General features: G+C 48.2%; 1 protein-coding gene across 1 annotated transcript; it reads right to left on the minus strand.

Annotated features, from left to right (window-relative positions):
- Positions 1-596: 596 nt before the first annotated feature.
- FOXJ2 (forkhead box J2) lies at positions 597-19,783 on the minus strand. Its single transcript, XM_029206601.1, has 11 exons — positions 19,360-19,783; positions 13,048-13,394; positions 11,052-11,126; positions 10,165-10,233; positions 9,842-9,982; positions 9,157-9,355; positions 6,557-6,943; positions 6,039-6,140; positions 5,022-5,231; positions 4,367-4,465; positions 597-3,347 (listed from the first exon to the last, which is right to left on the minus strand). The coding sequence occupies exons 2-11, from the start codon at positions 13,378-13,380 to the stop codon at positions 3,259-3,261; spliced, it is 1,704 nt and encodes a 567-aa protein (XP_029062434.1). The 5' UTR covers positions 13,381-13,394; positions 19,360-19,783; the 3' UTR covers positions 597-3,258.

Below are 19,783 nucleotides of genomic sequence, written 5' to 3' on the forward strand. Positions count from 1 at the left end.
TTCTGGAAATCCCAACATTTCTCATGGGACCCTGGGTATAAGTCCCTAACTTCTAGGGTTACTGTATAGGATACCAGGGTGAATGATTCTGGCATAGTTATAAAGATTCAATAGTTCAATAGTTGACATTTCTGGATTCCTTTTGAGAGTTCTATTTACCCTGGAAATGTATTCTGAAGAAATCCTTACCATTGGAATTCCCTCATTTCCAATGAAAACCTCTGGCGAGTACCTGTAAGTGTTCACTGGAAGTCCCAGAGGGGGACCCAAGTCTTCCTCAAATTGTAGTATCTGTAATCTTTAAAATATCCCAGAAGGCAAGCAAGATGGCTTAGCCCACACATCAAGCTGCAAGGGGGGACTGCCTCTCCCAACAATATTTCGCTATATTTAATAGCATTTGAAAAAAAGAATGTTAAAGGCATGCTTTTAATTCTTTTTTCCCATCAATCTTACCAAGAATGTCAGGGTCAACTAATCAAACCCAGTGAGGGGTGGTGAGGAGGGGCAATAGAAGACAAATGCTTTCACATTTCTCTTTTCCTACCCTGGCAAAAACAAATTTAAGACCAGCGCCAGGAAGATAAAACCATAAACATTCTTTTTTTTTTTTTATTAAGAAAGCATGCAAACAACAACAACTTGTGAGACCATACACCCCCCGCCCCAGCCTGCAGCAATGCAAAGCATTATGGGTGGTATGAAGGACTCACCAAACCAGAAACGTGGGGGTTGAAGAGAGAAAGGCAGGGATGGGCGGATCAATACCAACGAATTGCTCCTTCCATCCCTCTCCTCCACTTTCTCCCTTACTTCCTCTTTTAGGCAGTGAGCTCCTGCAGTTTTGCACACATCACCCAAGACAACAACAATGACAAAACTTTCACGGCCAGCAACGCTGGACCAACAAGACAAAGTAGGATTCTTTCCATTTCATGGAGGGTAGGGGAAACCGAGGCCCAAAGAGGGTCAGGTTTGTCCTGTGCCATTTAGCAAGGCTGGGTTTAGTGGAGAGGAGCTAAAATCCCAGAAGGCCTGACGGCCAATCTCCAGCCCTAGCCCCAGACTTCAGTTACTCCGGCTGCCTGCCAGAGTTCTTAATGACCCTCGTTTTCAGAAGACACAGATGAAATATAAACAAGAGACATTTACATGTCTGATTTAGTCTACCCTTGCAAATCCTATATGGATCTGGGTAGAAAAGGGGTTTAGAAAAGAGTGATGATTTGTCAAGGGGGAATCTTAAGGAGAACAGATGGGACGTTGTATGTAGGAGGCACCTTGACTGGAAGGGTAAGGAAGACACGCCTCAGATAAGGACACTGGGCAAAGGCGTGTCACCACCCTCAAGAGAAATTCTCCCTTCCCCAAGGGGAAATCTTACGGCATACTTCAACCCCACTAACTGCCCTCCGACACCATGGGGGATTCACACCACTCACACCCCTACTTCTTACAAAGAACTTCAAAGAAATAAAGTGCTGTTTAGTTAACTGCCCTTTCTTGCTCCCTGACTTCAGCCTCACTGGACGTCTTCAACAAACTCATATAGCATCCCTTACAAAGAAAGGAAGGGGCGGATGAGGGGGACAAGCAGGAGAGCAGAAAGCATGGGTAAATAAAAGAATATGAGCACAAAGCAGAAATCACAGAGAGAATGGCCTTGTCCATTCGGTACATTTTGTCCTGCAGCTTTGAGAAAGTAAACATTCAGCAAAATAAAAACGGAAGTAAAATTGTTCTTCCCTCTCATGACTAAGATTCAATGACTAATATCGAATATACACTAAGTACTCTGCAGCAATACATCATGGCCACTCCTTGTTAAAGGAGGTTAAGTTATCCCTGTACCTTTCTCTGGGCGGGGGCGGTCTCCCTTGGCCCTCATGGAACTCTTTGCTTTAGGTTACTTATTCCCCTCTACCAATTTCCCTTCACCCCTCAAAAGCCTGATTGCAAAAGCCTCAGCCCCAACGATCTGGATTCCAAGAGAAGCATTTGCCTACATTGTTAAGTAACTGAAATATTCTCCACCCATGTCTATGCCAGCTCCCCTCTCCTCCCCGCACCCTCCTGCCACCAGTACTGTAGGTTTGGTTCTGCTATGATGGGTGGGAAAGAGATTCCCGTCTTGCCCTAGGCTGTGGTGAGACTACAAGGAGTTATGGGTTACTCTCCTTTCTTGAGAATGCCAGAAAATGGGGGAAGAAAATACCATGGGTGGAAGAGATGAGTAGACAACTAAAGGAGGACAAAATAATATTTGCTGAATGAGATAAGGGGGTGAAAGGATAATTGGTAAATGCAAATAAAAGCCACAGTTGATTTCCAGAGAAAATGATGTTTAAGAAGTCAGAATGGTTCAACTGAAACCATCTCCAAAAAGCTGAACCTTATGCTGAAGAGTTGTCCTCATTTCCACCAGAGAAGCAGAGTTCTGGCTAAGCCCGACTCTATCTCCTACAGAGAACAGGCCAGGAATAAGCCAATGGCAGTTTATCTGACAGAGTAGCACAGACGCAATTTCTGACTGTTTTATATTCCATCACCCCTCTATGATATTCTACCCGACCCAACCCAGACCTCCTACTCCACTAGGATTTTATTGCCACCACCATCACGCTCCCCCTTGATGGGGAATGAGGGTCAGCAGAAGTAGGATTGGAGAGATAAAGGGACAAGGAAGAGCTCAGAGGACAAAATTAGCACCATTGAGTAAAACCTGCAAATTCATGGTTGCCAAGCAGTGTTTTAGATCCCTTCTACTTGATAACGTGGCTTCTCCAGTCCTGGATCCAACGGATATCCACAGAAAACAACGTGGGGCTGAAAGGTGGGACTAGCGCTGACTTTCCCAAAACGAAAAGGAAATCAAAGTTTGAGACCCTTCTCTGCGGCTCTCATGGCCTCACCTTCCAGCCAGATGATTTTAAATTAGCAAGAGGTGGACGTGGTCCATGGTGGAGGGACAGGAGACCGGAGACAGCATATAACCAATAATAATAATAATAATATAATAAGAATAATAATAAAAGAATTAGGAAAAAAACAAGAAGGAAGAGGAAGAATGAGGCAGAAAAGAGGGGGTTATCTTCGGCAGCATCTTGCGGTGGCTTCTCTGGCAGAGAAAGAAAAAAAAAAAAAGAGGATATATATCTATATACAGGCAAGGGCGGAAGGGGTGGGCTGGGACTGTGCTTTCCCCACTGCCAGACTTCACCACCCAGCCCTGGGCTGATGGCCAGACTCTCAGATGCACTAGGTAATCAAGTCCCAGTCGAAGTCATCGGGGATCTCCTCATTGGCCCCAGGAGGTGGAACTGGCGGCCGAGGGACCATGTGGTGTGCTGTGGGAAGAGAGAAGGAGATTAAAAGGAGAGTGGATGGGAAGCCGTTCTATCCATCTTGACGGATGGTGGTCAACCCCAAACACCACCGTGGGGAAGGTCTGGGGAAACTATGGTCCTTATCAGCCCAGAGTTACTTTTGTTTCCGGCCACCACTTCAGTGAGATCTCAGGAAAGACTCAGAGTAAATTAGGCCACATGGCAATGTCACGGTATGCAGCCATTAAAAATTATATTCATGGGGACTCCCCTGGCGGTCCAGTGGTTAGGGCTCTGCGCTTTCACTGCCAAGGGCCCGCAAGCCACGATGCGTGGCCAAAAAACAAAAAAAAAAAGAAAAAAAATTATACTTAGGAAGACTACATAATAATGACAAAAAAACATACAGAATATACTATTACATGAAATAGCAATACAGAAATTTGTATGTAAATCACACGGAAAAGGAATACTTGGACAAAGAGATGAACATCACCTCCAAAATTGAAAACACTGTGGTTAGGCAGCATGATAATAGTGATTTTTCTCAAATGCATTTAAAGGTGAAGGATCTGTTCGTTCTGTAGTCTTTATGGCAATTTAGGGTCTCCCCACCTACTCTCACCATCAGAGGTAGTTCAATCCCAGAACCCTGATACTAGAGGTCAGGAAGACAAGAAAGCAGATGTGGGCACAAAGCAGGTACATTTGCATAACATGTTCATGTCATTTGTCTGAGTGTACCTCCCACTTAGATTCCGAAGCCAGGCGTAAATGTTCTACACGTCTATCTTTTGTTTATAGCCATGCTTCTACTTCCTTTCATCACTGCAGGCACGAGCTCATTTTAAAGTAAGTCGGTCTTCTTTAGTCTCCCATGACATACACCTCCCCAGCAGGTGGACCACCCTCCAGCCTTGAGAATCAGGAAGGCTCACCCCCTCCCAGCAGGTGCAGGCAAAAGAGCCAAGAATGCAGGTTCGGAGCCATAGGAAAGCCAAACGACTCGCTGGTGGTGAAACAAGCTTCCTGGCTCTTACCTGGGCGATTGTATCCTGCTGAGTCCTGGGTGGCAAGTGGGTACATTGGTGATGGACCCGGGTAGAGGTGGGGGGCTTGAGGGTGCACATAAGAGTTCACTGCCAAAGCAAGACAAGAGTTAAGTGAGTGGGACCATCGTATTCAAGGAAGCAGAGTCAGACAGAGAGGGAGAAAAAAGTACTCTTCCTCCCCTTCATCTCTTCTCCCTTCCCTGCTCTGTTCTGTAGCTCCTGTGGGCATCAAGGCTTTCTGCAGAAGCTATCAGTCCTCACCACTTAGGGCACAAAGGGACCCGATACTAGTGGAGTTCAATATCACAGCTATCAGAAGGATGACAAATATAGAACCGTGATCATTGACTCTTACTTCACCAGTTTGAAGACCATATAACTGTAGAGAATCACAACTCCACCTAATTACGATCCAGGGAAGGGTTACTGAGACACAAATTTGGAACAGGGACTTTCTCCTCCCTTTTCTTCAGTAACCCTGACCTCCCAGATCAAGATCTAAAAGGAATCATACGGTCTATTTCTTTGGCATTTGGATCACTGCTCATAAGCTGATGTTTCTCAGTTCTCTTCTGCCCTTCTCGTCCCCCTTCCTTTTCATCATCCAGTCTCCACCTCCTTGGCAGCTTGCTTTGTGCGGTACCTTGGTTCATGGCTGGCTCCTGCTTGCCACTAGTGAGGGCACAGGAATCAGCGATGCGGGCGGGGGCGGGTGGCCGGTGGGAGCCCCCCTGGGGGGGCACGTGACCAGTCTGAGTGAGGAAGTGGTTGAGGGAGTCACACAGATTGGCAATGTGATGCTGGTCCAGGCTCCAGTTCTTCTGCTCTGCCTGCCGCAGACTCTCCATCAGCTCTGCAAACAGAGCAGCAAGAAAGGCTAGCCTTGCAGACGCCCCAGTGCCCCCAGCGGCTCTATACCCGACTCACTGCTCCGACTACACGGCCAACCAACACTGCTGGTTACATGCGCTACCAAAAATTGACATCCGCTAGAGTCCTACATTTTCAAACTCTCATTCCATTTCTTCCTTACTAAATTCTTTTCTTTTTTTAAATTTTTTTTAACATCTTTGTTGGAGTATAATTGCTTTACAATGTTGTGTTAGTTTCTGCTTTATAAAAAAGTGAATCAGCTGTATGTATACATATATCCCCATATCCCCTCCCTCTTGCGGCTCCCTCCCACCCTCCCTATCCCACCCCTCTAGGTCGTCACAGAGCACCGAGCTGATCTCCCCGTGCTATGCGGCTGCTTCCCACTAGCTACCTATTTTACATTTGGTTCCTTAGTAAATTCTTATTATAATTTCCATCTTTCTGATGAATAAGTTTCAAAGTGACTGAGTGAATTAGCCGTGGTCACAGGGTCAGTAAATGGTGACAAAACTACAAAATAGTGGTCCAGGGTGATGAATTCCTGAGAGTCTTGTTCTCCTGAAGATAAAACTCAGTGGAATAAACCACCGTCATATTTTGCATTAAGGCAGAAATTAATTAAAACTAACTTGAAGAGAGCATCAATATTATCCACCTTGTGTAACATGAAATCCTCCATCCTCAAGCTTCACTTAACCATCCCCTCCTGGTTCTGGTTTCCATTGGGTTTTTCCACTTCCGCTATATCCCTCTTCCCTCCAGGCACCATCCTTCGATCACTAACCTGAGAACTGTGACTGCTCAATGCTGGACCAGTTGAGCCGGTTCACCATCTTGAAGCTTTCCTTTAAGGAATCAATATTGGAGCACCAGTCAGGAGGAAAGGCTGTAAAGAGGGGGGCGTGGTAATGAGACAGAGTGAGGGGTAAGAGAGCCGCCAACTGACAGCAGACTGACTACTGAATGCAAGATTCTTGCGTCTCCGTAGGTTAGCAGCCGCATGACCGAGATAATTTTGGACTCTCCCTCCCTGGAGATTTAGGACAAACAAAGCTATCGATGCTTTAATTACAGACAGCCAAGCTCATGGGCAAAAGAATATGGAGAACCATCCCAATTTATCCAAGAATTCTCTAATACAGAGCTCTAAGCAGCAACCCCTGTGGCCCAGACGAGCTCTCATGGGAGAGAGGCTACAAGACCCGCTGTTAAACTTCCTAGCCAGCCGCACCTCCTGCCAGAGTCAGAACAGGGGGCTCAACCCGCAGTCCTCTAGGGTCTCCCTGCACCCTCCCTACTCACCAAAGCCAGTGCTGTTGATGGGAGCCTGGCCTTGCGCCTGTGGCGGCGGCGGCGGCGGCGGCTGGGCAGGGTGGGTGGGGGGATGGTGCTGATGAGGGTGGTAGCTGCCGTGCTGCAGCGGGGGTGGGTGCATGGCCATCACAGGGGGCGGCCCGTAGCCCTCGGCCCCCGCTTGCTTCCCCCCCGGTGGGGCACAACCATCTGGGCTTGGGGTGTGCAGGGGGGGCGCACCGCCCACATTGGAGGGGCCCTGGGCGGGTGCCTGCTGCGGCTGCGGCGGCGGCTGCGGCTGCGGAGGCGGCGGCGGAGGCGGCGGCGGCGGCGGCGGCTGCTGGTACATGTAGTAGTTGTTAGAGGGCGGCAGGTCCCCCAGGAGAGACGAAAAGCCTGCGGGGAGGGGCGGGGGCGGGGGGGAAGCGGGTACGTGAGCGGGGCAACGCATCGCTCAGGACGTCCACTGGCTGGAGACGGGACGTTCTGGGACAGCAGGGTCCCCTGGGCCCCCTTCCTCCCCCGCCCCGGCAGGGATAACCGACAGACGGAGGCCCTCGACAGCACCGACAACCGCTGAAATTTTAGCCAAAAGGTCAGCATGCACCTTTTCATGCTATTTTTCAAGGATCTGGGATGTAGTCCTGGAATCACAGTTTCAAAAGACATCGGACATCAGGTAAAGTTCCAAAAGCAAATTATAAATAAAACAAAGCCATGGGCCTCTGTTCTCTCCTTTTCCTTATTGTCCTACACGCTTCTGCCTCTTGCAGTCACTACGAAAAACGGAGTCTGGGTACGCAGTAGAGTGGGGACGGATGAATTTCTCAAACAGATGGGGCAGGGAAGAGCTTGAGATGGAGACCCGGGCTTTCAGCCTTCAGCCGTGATTAAACTTGAGTGAACTGTCTGCTGTCCTCGCTCCATCTAATTTTTTCCCTTTGTTTCTGGGAGCCCTCCAAGCTCCCTGCTTCCAGTCAACCAAATCACCTGAGTTGGACTCATTTCTCAAGCAAATGCTGAAATCTAGCAACACAACTCTAGATAGGAATCCCCTGGGATATAAAAGACAATAAATGACAATTAAGACAATTTTCCCCAAAGTGACTCCTAACCACTTTTTTTTTTTTTTTTGCGGTACGTGGGCCTCTCACTGTTGTGGCCTCTCCCGTTGCGGAGCACAGGCTCCGGACGCGCAGGCTCAGTGGCCATGGCTCACGGGCCCAGCCGCTCCGCGGCATGTGGGATCCTCCCGGACTGGGGCACCAACCCGTGTCCCCTGCACCGGCAGGTGGACTCTCAACCACTGCGCCACCAGGGAAGCCCCTAAACACTTTTTATCATTCCATTAATCTCCGACCGCCTACCCAAGGCCACTGGACAGAACAAGATCTCATGATTCACCTAAAGTCCTGACTTCATCCCTACCTCTAAATTCTTTTTAAAAATTTAGGGGAATTCCCTGGTGGTCCAACGGTTAGGACTCCGCACTTCCACTGCAGGGGGCGTGGGTTCAAACCCCGGTCGGGGAATTAAGATCCCACAAGCGATGTGGTGTGGCAAAAAAATAAAAAGTAAAAATAAAACAAAAAGTAAAAATTTAAGAAACAGGAATCACAGAGCACTGAACAAGACAATCTCTCAAAAAGTCTCCCAATAGGGGCTTCCCTGGTGGCACAGTGGTTGAGAGTCCGCCTGCCGATGCAGGGGACACGGGTTCGCGCCCCGGTCCGGGAAGATCCCACATGCCGCGGAGCGGCTGGGCCCGTGAGCCATGGCCACTGAGCCTGCGCGTCCGGAGCCTGTGCTCCACAACTGGAAAGGCCACAACAGTGAGAGGCCCGCGTACCGCAAAAAAAAAAAAAAAAAAAGTCTCCCAATAACGGCTTCAAATCATTCTCATATGGTAATTTGGGAAATTTGAGTATGGATGAGATATAAACTGATATTAAGGAAGCATTATTTACTGTGTTAGGAGTCATCATGGCAATGCATAACTAAAAGAAAAGTCTTCATCATTAAGGATGCATACTGAACCAGTATTTGCAAGTAGAATGATGTGCATTAAATTCCTCCATTTAAAAGAAAAGCTGGGTGGTAAACAAAACAAGCTTAACATATCGGTAACTGGTAAAGTTGGGCAATGAAAATATGAGGGTTTATTATACTATTTTCTCTATTTTTGCATCTGTTTGAAATTGTTCCTAATAAAAATTAACATAAATACGTTAAAAAATAAAATTAAATTGTTCTCACAGTGAAACGCAGGGATTCTTAGGAAAAGGAAACTACTGCTGTCCCCTAGTGGCCATCCTCAGAATGACTTGCTGGCAGCCATAAAATCATGGCCCTTAGTTCGAACAGATGGGGGATTCCTCCAACTCACTTACTGAAACTAATGACCCAGCTCGCCTCTTGAAACAGCTGTCCTTCAGAACTAAGCCAGAAGAGCTCTGACTCCACGCAGTTGTGGCTCATGACATGCTTTCCCTGACCAGTGGTCAACCTCTCCTTGTGTTACAAGTAAGAAAAAGAGGGAAAGAAGAGAATGTCCCCATCTGTTCAAAAACCCAAGGACGTCTCTGCTCCCCTCCCCACTCCAGACTCACCATGCTGAGAGGAGGAAGAGGACTTCTCCAGCATGGATTTGTAGAGGTTGCGGAAGGACCAGCTTAGATCCTGAAAATTGATCTCTGAGTAGGAGAATTTGAAGTCATGGTTGGTGTTGTACAGGGGAGGGGGACCCTCGGTGCTCTCTCGGCCTGGAGCCCCTGCTGCCACTGCTCCGCCATCCACAGACCCTGTGCCCTGCAGAAAGAGGTAAGAAAGACTCGATACATGTCCTACGTGAGGGACCAATACAACCCCTTAGTGGACACCAAGTTCTCTGCCTGTCCTCTTCATCCTCTCCCACCTTTTCAATGAATGAGCATCATTTTCTCCTTCTCTTCTCATTCGTTCCTATCTTGCTGTAGCTTCTCGCCCTTTTCCTGTGCTACATCCATAGCCATCTTTCCTTTCTCATAACCTTTTTGGCTCTCTTTCTTGTCTTCTCACCACTTGTTTTCTGATCTTTCTTAAAACTTTGTCGTCTCTCTCTCTCCATCTCTCTCTCAGCTTCCCTCTTTCCCTTTCTCCTTCTTTCCCAATTTATCTGCCTACCATAGCACAGATACTCAACACATAATTTTGAACCAACAGATATATGAATCTATTCAACCATCCATCCATCCATCCATCCATCCATCCATCCATCCATCCATCCCTATATCCCCTGCCACCTCCACCTCCTACCTGGCTGTAGCTGGCGATAGATGTGGGGCTCTGAAGTGGCATCTGAGGATTCCCCTCGGGAGGCAGTGAGGCTTCTCCACTCCCTGGAACGCCTCCCCGTGGGCTCTTGCTTGCCTCCTGTTCTGGTGAGTCCTGGGATAGCTGAGGGTTGTGAAAGAAGAGAAATCTATAAGCAGATGCTAAACATCCTCCCAAGACCAATGGTTCCACACCTGCTGGTATTTGACCTTGGCCCCAAATTTAGGAAATGACTGAAAAAGCAGGCAAAGATGTGGAAGGAGCAGCTGGCTCATAAATGGCATCTCATTGAGGTGGAGACTTACATCATCATCGGGAGGGTGTCTTCTCTTTCGGGAGATGTCAGGGCAGGTATCGATTGTCCAATAAGAGCCCTAGAAGAAGAACCCATCCCCATAAAGAAAAAAAAAATCATTATATACGGAAATTCCCACCTTTGGAAAAGTAGACATTTGAAGAGATTTTCACATAAAATAAGAGTTATATTTTTTAAAATATAACTGGACTGAAATTCAACTATACTTCAATTTTAAAAAATAAATAAATAACATTAACATTAAAGAAGATCATCTATCTGGAACCTTAAAAAAAGAAAGAAAAGAAAAATAACTGTAAATTCACAGGACTGTAATCCTGAGGGTACCAGCTATTTTTGAGGACTAAATTTGTCCTAACAGCTCACTGAGGCCTCGATCATTCTAGAGGGACAGAACACAGCATCTAGTTCAAAGAGCTGGAAATGTCCAGACCAACCCTTCCCTTCCACATGATCTGAGGCAAAACTCTCTTGGACTTCAGCATCCACAGCTGTCAAACAAAGAGGATGATCTATCCCTTCTCCCTTTTGAAGGTAAAATCATGGGATTTTTATACAGAAAAACTCCTACAAAGGTTATTAAGCCCACCTTTTACATCTAGAAAGAGCACCATGCACAAAAAAGGGGGCATCAAGGTCCATTTTTTAAATAAATATTTCTATTTAAAAAAAATTTCAGTCTTCCTTAGTCATTCACTCTCATGGGGACCCACCAGCTTGATAACCAAGCTCTTCCTTTGAGGAAAAAAATAAAGCTGCTTCTCTAATTAACATGATTTCCTCTTCTGGGTAATTAAAACAGCCACAGGACTCTAAGCTGTCAACTACTTCTCGCTCCTTCCTCCCCTCCCTTCACCGCTTACAGCAGAATCTCACCTTCCCAGGATCATCCCGAGGTCTGGGCACCTTCCGGAAACACTTGTTGAGAGAAAGGTTGTGCCGAATTGAATTCTGGGGAAGCAGAGAAGCAAGTTAGATTTGAGCATCGTGCAAAGCAGAAAATTGTCCAATAGTGCACAGAGGGACACAAAGGGATATAACACACACTAAAGTTCCAGTATCAGGGTGAACAGAGCACCTCTTAACTATACTGATGGAGGAGATTACCTATCAGATAGCAAGAGCAATGAGATAAGAAAAAGGAAGCAATTAAATTGATGAGAGGTAATGGCTGTAAATTTGACTATCAGGTGCTTCTAGAAAGCTGATTATATAGCTTTTCAATCTTTCCACCCAACTAACAACAGGCATATAAATGCCTCAAAATCACGTCTGCCCAAACCTAAGTGTCCATCAATAGATGAACGGATAAAGAAGATGTGGGGTGTGTGCACACATACACACGCACACACACACAACAGAATATTACTCAGCCATAGTAAAGAATGAAACTTTGCATCTGCAGCAACATGGATGGACTTGGAGAGCATTATGCTTAGTGGAATAAGTCAGACAGAGAAAGACAAATACTGTACAATATCGCTAACATGTGGAATCTGAAAAAATACAACAAACTAGGGAATAAAACAACAAAGAAGCAAATTCACAGATATAGAGGACAAACTAGTGGTTATTAGTGGGGAGAGGGGAGTAGGGGCAATATAGGAATAGGGGAGTAAGAGGTACAAGCTATTGTGTATAAAATAAGCTGCAAGGCTATATGGTCCAATATGGGAAATACAGCCAATATTTCGTAATAACTATAAACGGAGTATAACCTTTAAAAATTGGGAGTCACTATATTGTACACCTATAACTTACATAATATTGTACAGCAACTATACTTCAATTAAAAAAAAAATCACATCTGCCCAGTTCCTTAATTCATTCTATCAGTAGTGAAAGAACAGTGTTTTAAAGCTGATGACGTGGTAATTCCCCTGCGGTCCAGTGGTTAGGACTCGAGCTTTCGCTGCCAAGGGCGTGGGTTTGATCCCTACTCGGGGAACTAAGATCACACAAGTCGAGTGGTGTGGCCAAGGGGGAAGAAAAAAAAAAGCAAAAACTGATGATGTAAATGATAACAAAATATAAATTATGAGTGAAACAAGGCACACTTTGCCTTTGTCTTCTCAACAGCCCATGGAATGGTCACACTTGGAGGAAAGAAATATTGTTGCTACATGTCTTGGATGAGGTGGTTGGAGGCTATGGCAGCTAGCAGGAACATATTTCTAAAGGAAACACTAAATGCTTTCAACAGTCTCCAGCTCATCATCTGGTCTGTGTGTCAGTCGGTGATTTACAGAGTGACAGACCTACATTAAATCCCCATTCCTACTCAACAACTGGCAAGTGAGTGATTGCTCCAAAGGACTGAGAATAACAGTCTTCTCTCTTTGCTTGGAAGAGGAGGCCCCTTTTTCCTTTATCTCCAGCCAAACAACTTATCCTCTCCTTCCTTGCATGGTGGATGAGCTGTGGGGGAAGAACCTAATTATATTACTCTTTTTCTTCGTACACAATTTTTCAAAAGATGCTGACTATGTGGAATGAAGCTCTGCAAACCTGATGAGATGCTACCTCTAGGTAGGATGGAGCAACGCCACGCTTTGCACGTGACTTCAACAGAGTAGAGTGGCAATAAATATCTGTGAAATGAACCAGAGGGTAAGAGGGTCTGATAAGCGTCAGCATCCTGTTGCCCCCATAACTATACTTAGTGGCTCGGGATCCCTGGCGTTTCCCCGATACACCTTATGGAAGTTGTTCAACTCTGGAAAAAAAGTGACAGATGGGAGATTTGAGATTTTTAAGTTCACACATCTCTGAGACGCTCAGAGTGAACTGGACCAGGTTATAGGAAGAAATAAAAGTAGAGGAAAAGGTTGTCAAGGCTAAGAATCATCTCAGGGTATAGAAGCCGTCCCACCTTCCAACCAATGCCAGCATTCTTGTAATAGGGGAAGTTATCACAGATCCAGCGGTAAATCTCACTGAGGGTCATCTTCTTGGCTGGAGAGGAGTTGATGGCATAGGTGATGAGGGTGGCGTAGCTGTATCGGGGTTTGCCATCCTGGTGGACGGCTGCCTCATCTTTGCTCAGGGTGGCATTAGGATCTGTGGGTGAGCCTGGTGGACACTTGCGGCTGCCGCCTGGAGGCCCAGCCTGGGAGGCACTCCCAAGCTTCTCAATGGTAGCCCGGAGGGTCAGCTGGGGGAGCCAGTCTATGGAGGTGAGGCTACTCTCTAGGTCAGAAGCCATGGTACTTCTGGGTTCTGTAGAGAAGAGGAAAACAGAATAGACAAATATTACCTGTGGTTACTGGTGGCAAGTAATACACAAATCCTAGGGCTTTAAGGGAAGGAGAGGTTCTTCCCACTCTAATTCCTGTAGAAGACTCCTCCCCTGGGATAGCCCTCGACCAGGTGTTACCAGAACCCCCAAACGGATATGTCACCAGCTACCTACCAGGTGATAGACTGGTACTTATTCTACACCTTCACGTGGAACACGGCCAAGAGGCCTCTCCCTTCGCACAGGACTAAAAAGGAGATCAAACCGCCCACCAAACTGAGCTATTCCCTCAATTCTTCTCACTTAAAGCCCTATAACATAATTTTTTTAAACTATGTAGAAATAAATTTTAAAAATAAAATAAAATAAATAGGTAAAATCAGCCAAAGTCTATTCTCCAATTATGTGATGCTTATTATATGTACATTCAACATCCACAGATAGATAGCACAGGTGAATGTGCAAAGAAAAACAGAGTAAACACAAGTATACACTAATGAAGCACACACCAACACTTCTAAAGATGTATCACGTCAGTTCCATACCAGTGCTCACCCTTTTTATCGCACATACGCGTGCACATGAGGCATATTACATACTTCCCAACATAAGTTACATGTGACAACCAGCCAAGCACAGATGCAAGACAGACACATCAACAGTGGCTCACGACCAGAGATCACAATGAGATACACGTTATAACGTTACCCATAGGGCACAAAGTCACACACAGAGCGAACGGAGCCCGAGCACAGCTGCCCTGGCACCTTTAAAGCTCCCCCTGGCGAGCTCCCGCCCACAGACACCGACACCAGGAAGAAGTCATTGGCAAAGCCCTCCCACCTCTCGGCCTGCCCTGCTGCACTGAGCCAGGGAGACACCCAGCTGCGTGCTCACCGGTAACAATCAGATCTCCGGGCTAAAAATAACCACTCTGGGGCTAAGGGCTAGCTCCCCTTCTCCCGCCCTCCTCCTCTCTCCTTCCTTCCCGGCCTGGCACGCACGCTCGCTGCACCTCCATGCAAACTCCTGACGCTGCCAACCCGCCCACGCCTGCTGTCTGCACGCCCGGCTGCCACCCACGCAGCCTGGGCGCTCTTGCAGGCGGAGAGGTGCAGCTAGAGTGACGTCTCGGTGGGGGAAGGTGAAGAACGGTGGGTGAGATCTGTATCGCAGAATCTGGAAAGGCAGGCAGGAACCACTTGGTAGCCATTTGGCTCTCCCCTGGGGTCGATGCCAGCCACCCCGCAAGCGCTTGCTGCCTGACCGGCTCGTGCCTGCACAGCCGGCCAGATTCCAGCTAGGATTTCTTCCTCGGACCCCTGCTGAGGGTCCATCGAGGCGTCCAAGGCTAACATGCCTCAGAATCCTGGACAGAAAACCTATTCCGTATATAACCTCTAAATCCACACCCAGATAATACGCACCAGCGTCACATACAACTACACACACATCCACACACTTTGTAGTTAGAAGCTCAATCGCAGATATGCCTGCCTACCCCAGTCTCCGCCTCCAACACATCTTTCAGGCTATTGGCTCCCTCTTCTAGTTAGAGACGCTTCTCCCCGGAGACATTCTCCGAGGGGTCAGCATTCTCACTCATCTCCCAATTCCCCAAGTTCCCCACCCACGCAGTCTCTGCAAGCACGCGCATGTCCCCTGCCCTGCGCTCCTCGCCAGCAACACGCCCACTCCCGAAGGCTCGAGGAAACACCTTAGCGCCTCGGGGGCTTGGGCAGCGTGAGACCCAACTGCAACCCAAGAATTGCTTGACAGGAGAAAAAACTTTAAAGGCCCTGTTCAGAAACAGCACCACCATGGGGTTTCCCCTTTATCCTTAGCTCCTCTCCCCACCACTCTCCTTGCCATCCCACCACCACCATCTTGCCCTAAAACCACGGAAACTTGGAAACTAATAGGGACATTTAAGCATTCCAGGAAGCCTCAGACCTCCTAGCGCTTTACTAAGTCAAAGCAGCACAGCTTCTGGGGTAAAGCAGGGTGCGATGGGCAGCCACCTGGTCCTGTAGCTGGGTTATCCCAGCTGATCGGTGCCATGGCGATGAGCGGGTTCACGATGACCAGGGGCCTCCTGGGTCTGTAAGGAAGTTTTACCCTATTCCCTATTGTCTCCTGCTAAAGCTCCTTGGGAAGTCTCACCTTAAGTACACAGAAGCCTTCAGGGCACATTTCATTTGAAACTCTCCAGACATTGGACAGGGAGGGACACGAGAGTACAATCAACGTGGTTTACAGAACCCATTTGGCAGTGCCAATCACCGTGAATTCCGGAAAGCGAAGCACCCTTGGCCTTTTGCTACTTGTTCTATGCCCTTCCCTAGCACTTCCCCAGTACCAGGTTAGGACACTGAGGTTAAATTTAACCTTTCTCCAGCACCCTCCCAGCCAGCCCTCCAGATACCGCCCTAGCACTCAAAATATCTTCCCATAGACTCAGCGAAAGATCCTTGTGATCTTTCAGCACCATTCTCCCTAAACCCATCCCATTTCCTCACCCCCATCACTTCCCCATTCTTGAAGGGCAGCCCAGTATGTGGAACCTCAGAGAATGAGGTTCCTTGATTCTATTCCAAACCTTGACATTAACTCACGAAAGGTCCCGAACCGCCCCTTGCTCCCTGAAATCTTCCTGCCTCAGTTTCCCCCTATCAGTAAAAGGGATGCAGTCATAAACACTGTCCAAGCTTCATTCCTGGAGGGACGTGAAAGAAGCTTGAAGAGCCAGTGGCTGCCACACATTCCACACTCCCCAAAATAATGGCACCAGGCTAATGTTCAGGGCTATTATTAGAAAGGCACACAAAAGGTACTTCCATTTCTCAGTCCAACCAACCTAGTTACCCAGACCTCTCTCTCCAGGTGGGCCTCGTGCCACTGGGCTGGGGCAGAACCTGAGTCAGGCTACATTCTTCTCTTCGAGCTGGAAGACTGAAAGGAAATACCCATAGAAACTGGGAAAGGCAGCCAAAGGGCAGGCTCCATCACATCCATGGAACGTCTAATGAACACCACACTATTGGGAGAAAGGCAGAGAAGAACAGAAAGACATTCTATGTTGGGGGGGGCGGGGGCTGATCCTGGGTGAGACATATAAGACGCAAAATAATAGGCACAGTTTTCTTCCCATTTTCTCTGAAAGGTCAGTAATTGTTCTCTGTATGGTGCCAAGGTCAGACATTAAGGAATGATAACTTCCTGCTCTGTACATAACGCAGAAACTAATAGAGCAGTGGCTAAGTCTGCCACATTACCGATTACCAGCCAGGCTGCCTGGGTTTCAATCCTGGCTTCACTACCTACTGGCTGTGCAACCTCAGGCAAGTTACTTAACCTCTCTGTGTCGTAGTTTCTCCATTGGAAAACAGAGGTGATAACCGTACCTACATAGGGTGGTTGGGAGGATTACCTTGAGTTAAAATTTTTAAAGCACTAGTGTTATGTAAGTATAGCAATTACCATTTTTGAATGAGAAAAAAAAGGAGAATATTAGAAATTGAAAATTAGAAAATGGACAGACCATACAGGTAAGCCTGGAAGTAGCGAACTTGCAGTGGTTTACACCCGCACTGAGTTCTCAATAGTTTTCAGGATGTCAGAATCTCAAACTTTTCCTTTGTGGGGAGTGTCGCCCCAGGACTGACCAATGCCAGGACTAGTAAACTCCCCAGGATGAAGAAATGGGGGAATATCATCCCTTATTTTTCAGGGGGAACTAGGTCTAGTCATAAAACATGATCTGGAAAATAACACCCTCTAAGTCATAGTTACTCCAACTCAATAGCCATATGCTTCTAACTGATTCCACGGAGGCAAGGAGAACTAGGGAAACTCAGTCCCAGCAGGGCCAGTTACACTGTGTGGCAGTGAGACACCTGCAGGTGTTGTGGTCCAGCTCGCTCTGAGCCATTCAACAAGTAGCATTCCAGCATCTGGTAAAGTACTTTGTGAGAAACAGTCTGCTGTTCCACAGAGCTGGCTCTTTTCAAAAAATGGGGGAGGGAGTTCTAGAGTTAAGAACCAAGGATCCTCATGCTATTTAGGCCAGAAACGTCTGAAATGGAGCTCTCTTATCAGTCCTAGAAGAAGCGGTCCTAGCCTGAGACTGCGCTGCCCTGCCGCGTGGGATGACTCTCATGCAGCCATTCATGAGGGCTCCCACTGGACAGCGCAGGCCAAGCCTTTCCTCCCAGCTGGGCATTCTCACCAGCACCCTCTCCACGTTCCTACACAGGGGCACCTGCTCTTAGAGGCCTACCAGAAATGCACAGTTTTAGGTAACTGGAGGCTTAGTCTGAAAAGCACACACGTACCTGTCCCCACACCTTGCACGGATGTGGATAGAGCCACATCCACCTGAAGTAAGAAACAGACGCGCATCATTCTACAGCACAGCCATACAAACCTGAATTAGAGCCCTGTCTCACTGACCATGACTAACAAGTAACTTCCAGGACCCAGTGGATGTACTTAGAGACTCAGTCCACCCAATGCCCAGACAGAGAATGGAGGAAACATCAAAACCCAAATAAGATGAAGCCTCCCACTTAGACTCTCTGTGGGGTCTAATGCCCCTTACAGGAGACGAGGTACTTCCTAAAGGTGAGGCAGGAAAGCAGGCACCCAGCTAGGGATCCCAGGTGGAAAGGCAGAGCACTACTAAACCCATAGCCCAGGCTCAGCCAGAAGGAGTTCCTGGCACCTTTTTCTTGCCTTTTCTGGACAGTCTGGACTTTGATGATTCCTGCTATTATCTTATGAAAGAAAACTTACATACAAGGTTCCAGAGACCCAGAATTGAACAAGAAACAGGAAGGCAAAGGGTGAGACTATTAGGTGCTTTTCTGAAAGGAAACTCCTTGGGGGCTCAAATCTCCCTGGCAGTCAACTGCTTTTTTTTTTTTTTTTTTTTTTTTTTTGCGGTACGCGGGCCTCTCTCTGTTGTGGCCTCTCCCGTTGCGGAGCACAGGCTCCGGACGCGCAGGCTCAGCGGCCATGGCTCACGGGCCCAGCCGCTCCGCGGCATGTGGGATCTTCCTGGACCGGGGCACGAACCCGTGTCCCCTGCATCGGCAGGTGGACTCTCAACCACTGCGCCACCAGGGAAGCCCCAGTCAACTGATTTTGATGCAAGGCTGGAAGGAGGCTGGGCAGCAACCCTCCTCTCCTCCTCTCCAGGATCTGCTTTTTCCTGGGGAACCGTCAGCAAGACAGGAGCGGTGTAGGGCACTGGGGCAGTGGTACCCGGCCAACATTAGGGAAGAGCTTCAACCCAGGGCTGGCATTCCCCTGCACCCTTTCTTCTTGCCTCGGGACATGGGATCCCCATTTTCCCCGTGGCCTCTTGGTGCTGGAGGCAGGGTGAGTGGAGACAGGCTGGTTTTCTTGTCAAGGGAGCAGTGATCCCAGTGGGGCGCACAGAACAGCTCTGGTGGGCATTAAGTGACCTCGGGTCACAGGTAAGGAAATGTAACACCAAGCCCCAGACAAGGCCAGGACACCAAATGCCACCACGACTTTAGTGGGAGCCCACTCTCTGCATGAAAAGGCCCAAGGATGGAGAGTGGCACGGGAGTCTGGCTGGGACGTGGCCTGCCATCATTATTACACTGTGTGGATGGAGTGCTGAAGGTACAGTGTTTTCTGATATCCTTTTGCCCTCAGCATGAAAACATACGCGTCCCTAGGGACCTCAGATGAATCCCATCCCTTTAGTCCCCCAACACTAAGAAACCCATTTCTCAGAGCCTCTGCAGCAAGATGAGGGCTTGAATCCAGTAGCTTCAGAACACATTTCCCAGAAGGTTCTGAGTTGTTACTCTACCTTCCCCAGTAATGAAACCCAAGAGTCCCACCATCTCAGCCCCCTACACCCACTAGTACCTAAAGATGACAGAGAGAAGATGAAAGAAAGAAAGCACTGACCTGTCTCCAAGTCTCCCCCAGCAGAGGGACAGGACCACTCGGTACTGGAGTTTGGGGTTGGAGGGACTCCCCTCTTCAGAGGCAGATGAAGAGTCTCATCTTCAGTGGCTCTTCCTGTACTTGGCTGAGCCTCCCAAGCTGGGGAGGAGAACTGGGTCCCCTGAGGAGGGGCGGGTGGTGGGGGAGGGGGAGGAGAAGGCGGTCCCACCTGGGGAAGGTGGCACAGTCCCCACACTCGGCCGGTGACCCTGGGGACGAGGGGAGGAGCCTCTCCCAACCGGGAGTTGTCTCCTCCCCCTTGGGGGAGTCCCCCTCCCCCCCAAACTGAATCTGTCGGGAGTGGAGGGCTCTTTCTGTCCGCTGGAGATCTGAGCGGAGGGGCTCTGCCCTGTTCCACCGTCTAGGTACAAGGAAGTTGGGGGGA

This window comes from Monodon monoceros, unplaced genomic scaffold (genome assembly GCF_005190385.1).
Source record: "Monodon monoceros isolate NGI ecotype Baffin Bay Population unplaced genomic scaffold, NGI_Narwhal_1 Super_Scaffold_6, whole genome shotgun sequence".
Classification (NCBI taxonomy): domain Eukaryota; kingdom Metazoa; phylum Chordata; class Mammalia; order Artiodactyla; family Monodontidae; genus Monodon; species Monodon monoceros.

Bases quoted from the DNA above. Each gene is read 5' to 3' on its own strand.
- FOXJ2 (XM_029206601.1), bottom strand. From the start codon at position 13,380: ATGGCTTCTGACCTAGAGAGTAGCCTCACCTCCATAGACTGGCTCCCC. The intron at 6,141-6,556 runs GTGAGTAGGGAG...CCCTCTTTACAG, and splicing joins CATCAACAGCACTGGCTTTG to CCTTTCCTCCTGACTGGTGC. The intron at 5,232-6,038 runs GTTAGTGATCGA...CTCTGTTTGCAG, and splicing joins TGAGCAGTCACAGTTCTCAG to AGCTGATGGAGAGTCTGCGG.